The 2,421-nt window shown below is 46.6% G+C and overlaps 1 protein-coding gene across 2 annotated transcripts in view; it reads right to left on the reverse strand.

Moving 5' to 3' along the window:
* The window catches only part of LOC123973888 (minichromosome maintenance complex component 3 associated protein), a 32,541-nt gene that overhangs the window by 24,545 nt on the left and 5,575 nt on the right, over positions 1–2,421 (reverse strand). For both annotated transcript variants that reach the window (XM_046054245.1, XM_046054244.1), the window contains 4 exons: positions 1,699–1,837; positions 1,376–1,569; positions 1,142–1,281; positions 717–920 (listed from right to left, as the gene is read on the reverse strand). In XM_046054245.1, coding sequence (XP_045910201.1) covers positions 717–920; positions 1,142–1,281; positions 1,376–1,569; positions 1,699–1,837 — 677 coding nt within the window. The remainder of the gene's footprint in view (positions 1–716; positions 921–1,141; positions 1,282–1,375; positions 1,570–1,698; positions 1,838–2,421) is intronic.

A 2,421-nucleotide genomic window follows, 5' to 3' on the forward strand; every position in this document is an offset into this window, starting at 1 on the left:
GTCAAGTCTCTGAGCTAGAGTCCAAGTCAAGTCGTCAAGTCTCTGAGCTAGAGTCCAAGTCAAGTCGTCAAGTCTCTGAGCTAGAGTCCAAGTCAAGTGTCAAGTCTCTGAGCTAGAGTCCAAGTCAAGTGTCAAGTCTGTGAGCTAGAGTCCAAGTCAAGTGTCAAGTCTGTGAGCTAGAGTCCAAGTCAAGTGTCAAGTCTCTGAGCTAGATTCCAAGTCAAGTGTCAAGTCTGTGAGCTAGATTCCAAGTCAAGTGTCAAGTCTGTGAGCAAGAGTCCAAGTCAAGTCTCAAGTCTGTGAGCAAGAGTCCAAGTCAAGTCTCAAGTCTCTGAGCTAGAGTCCAAGTCTCTCGTGGTTATAATAAATGTTGTGTTCAATCCTGGCTGCTTATAAAACTGCACAGATAAGGAATTCTGTAACTGTAACCTGTTTTTCACTTACAGAGCACAACCATGTAATGTGCAATGCAATTAGTGACTGTAAATCAACACATCCCCGACTCTCAAACCCAGTGTAACGTTATAACTAAATAAAACTAATAATAGGCTATTAACCCCCACCCTTGGTCTATATTTCTTGGACCCGTAAATAATCTAAATATGTGAATACTGTTAGGAGAATTCAATCATAGCCTACAGATGGGCTGCATCTCAGAAACTGGCCCGTTACAAGACGAAGATATGTCGGACTCAAGTCCCCATCTCTGCTCTTACCTTGCGGATGCCGCGGGTCCTGTTCCACACAAAGTCGTACCAGTCCCGGTAGTTGTCTACTACCTGGACCTGGTCCATGATCTGAGTCACCAGATAGTCCATGGTCATGCTGAGCACAGGAAGGGGGCGCAACTCGTGGGGTAGGGGCTCCTCCTGGTCGGCAGATGATCGGCTGTACTCCTTGATGGCAGCTGTGTGGTCCACCTAGTCGGAGACAGGAGGCGAGATTAATTATTTCGTCTACAGTGCCTTCTTTATTAAATATTCTTAAAGCGAAGGACAGTACAACAAGTGACGCCTGCCACAGATTAAATAAAAAAAAGTGTCTGAAAGAAATCTGAGACATGATGCAACATCTCACGTTACTGTCTCAGGTGAAGAAAGCCTACTCTCTGAATATGGAAGACAAGCATTAAGGACGTTACCATCTCAGTATCTGGGATGACCTCGAATACGCTCAGCTGCTTCCGTGTTTCCCTCATGTACCTCTCCTTCTCTGGACACATGTCAGGACACGTCCCCACAAACACCTTAGACAGAACCAGGTCCGTCCTCTTGGGCCGACCTGTGTGGACAGATTGCACACACGGTTAGAAGGTCTCTCACGTTTTTAAGCCATGTTCACGGCTGCAATAGATCGGTGTGAGAGGCGGCTCAACCTTGACGCAGGATCTTGTCCCTCTGCTCCAGGAGGCGGTACTTGTCCTCAGCGGTCTCAGCCACCTGGCCAATGAGGTGCAGGAGGGAGGAGGGGACAGGGCGCTCTGAGCTCTGGGCCTCCGCGCTGCCCTCTTTCTGGGGTTCAGTGTCAAACTGCAGAGCCTTGGCTAAAGACGACTTCTTCACCGGAGAGCTGACACATGAAAAGACAACAGTCACGGCACTAAAACTGTGCAGACCCGTTGGATGAAGGCATTACAACTAAAGTTACATCTAAAATGCTGTAATGACGAGAACACTTTCATGCAGGCGCGAGTGTTACCCGCGGCTGCTGACTGCAGGTGCTCTGAGTGCGGGTCTTCTGAGTGGGGAGGAAGCAGCCTTGGACTCTGTGTCCTCCTGACTTTCTCCCTCTGCCTCATCCTTTCCTTCTTCAGGTCTGCTCGCTTTGTCACCTGGACCTAATGCACAAAAAATTAAAAACAACTCAGAATCAATAATATGACTCAGTGCAGGGAGTAAATGCTCCTTACATCACTTACGTCACTTTCCCAACCCAAGCCCTCCTTGTGCCTCAGCTGGAAGTAATGATGACTGTGAATTGTTTTTATCTTATTTTACCAATAAGGTGGTGTCAATCAGAGCCTCTATTACCCCCGTGGCCTCTTACTCAGAGGTTCCTCACCAGCAACAACAGAGTTTTAACCAGTTTTATCCCATCGACTTGGCTGAGCTTTTAAAAACAGTATCACAAATGAGAGTGTCCTCCGGCCCACTTGATATAATACCTACAAAATTTTTACTGAAAGTAATGGATTCTGTTGGGCCCCATTTGATCTCTGTTTTCAACAGCTCCCTATCTACCGGTTGTGTCCCTGATTATTTTAAAACGGCTTGCGTGAACCCACTTTTAAAGAAACCTGGTTTAGATCCCTCCCTCCCACATAATTTTAGACCAATTTCAAAACTGCCTTTTACTGCAAAGATTCTAGAAAGAATTGTGTCCAAACAGCTGCTCACTGTGCTGGAAAATAACAAAATATTT

Source organism: Micropterus dolomieu, linkage group LG07 (assembly GCF_021292245.1).
Source record: "Micropterus dolomieu isolate WLL.071019.BEF.003 ecotype Adirondacks linkage group LG07, ASM2129224v1, whole genome shotgun sequence".
NCBI classification, from domain to species: domain Eukaryota; kingdom Metazoa; phylum Chordata; class Actinopteri; order Centrarchiformes; family Centrarchidae; genus Micropterus; species Micropterus dolomieu.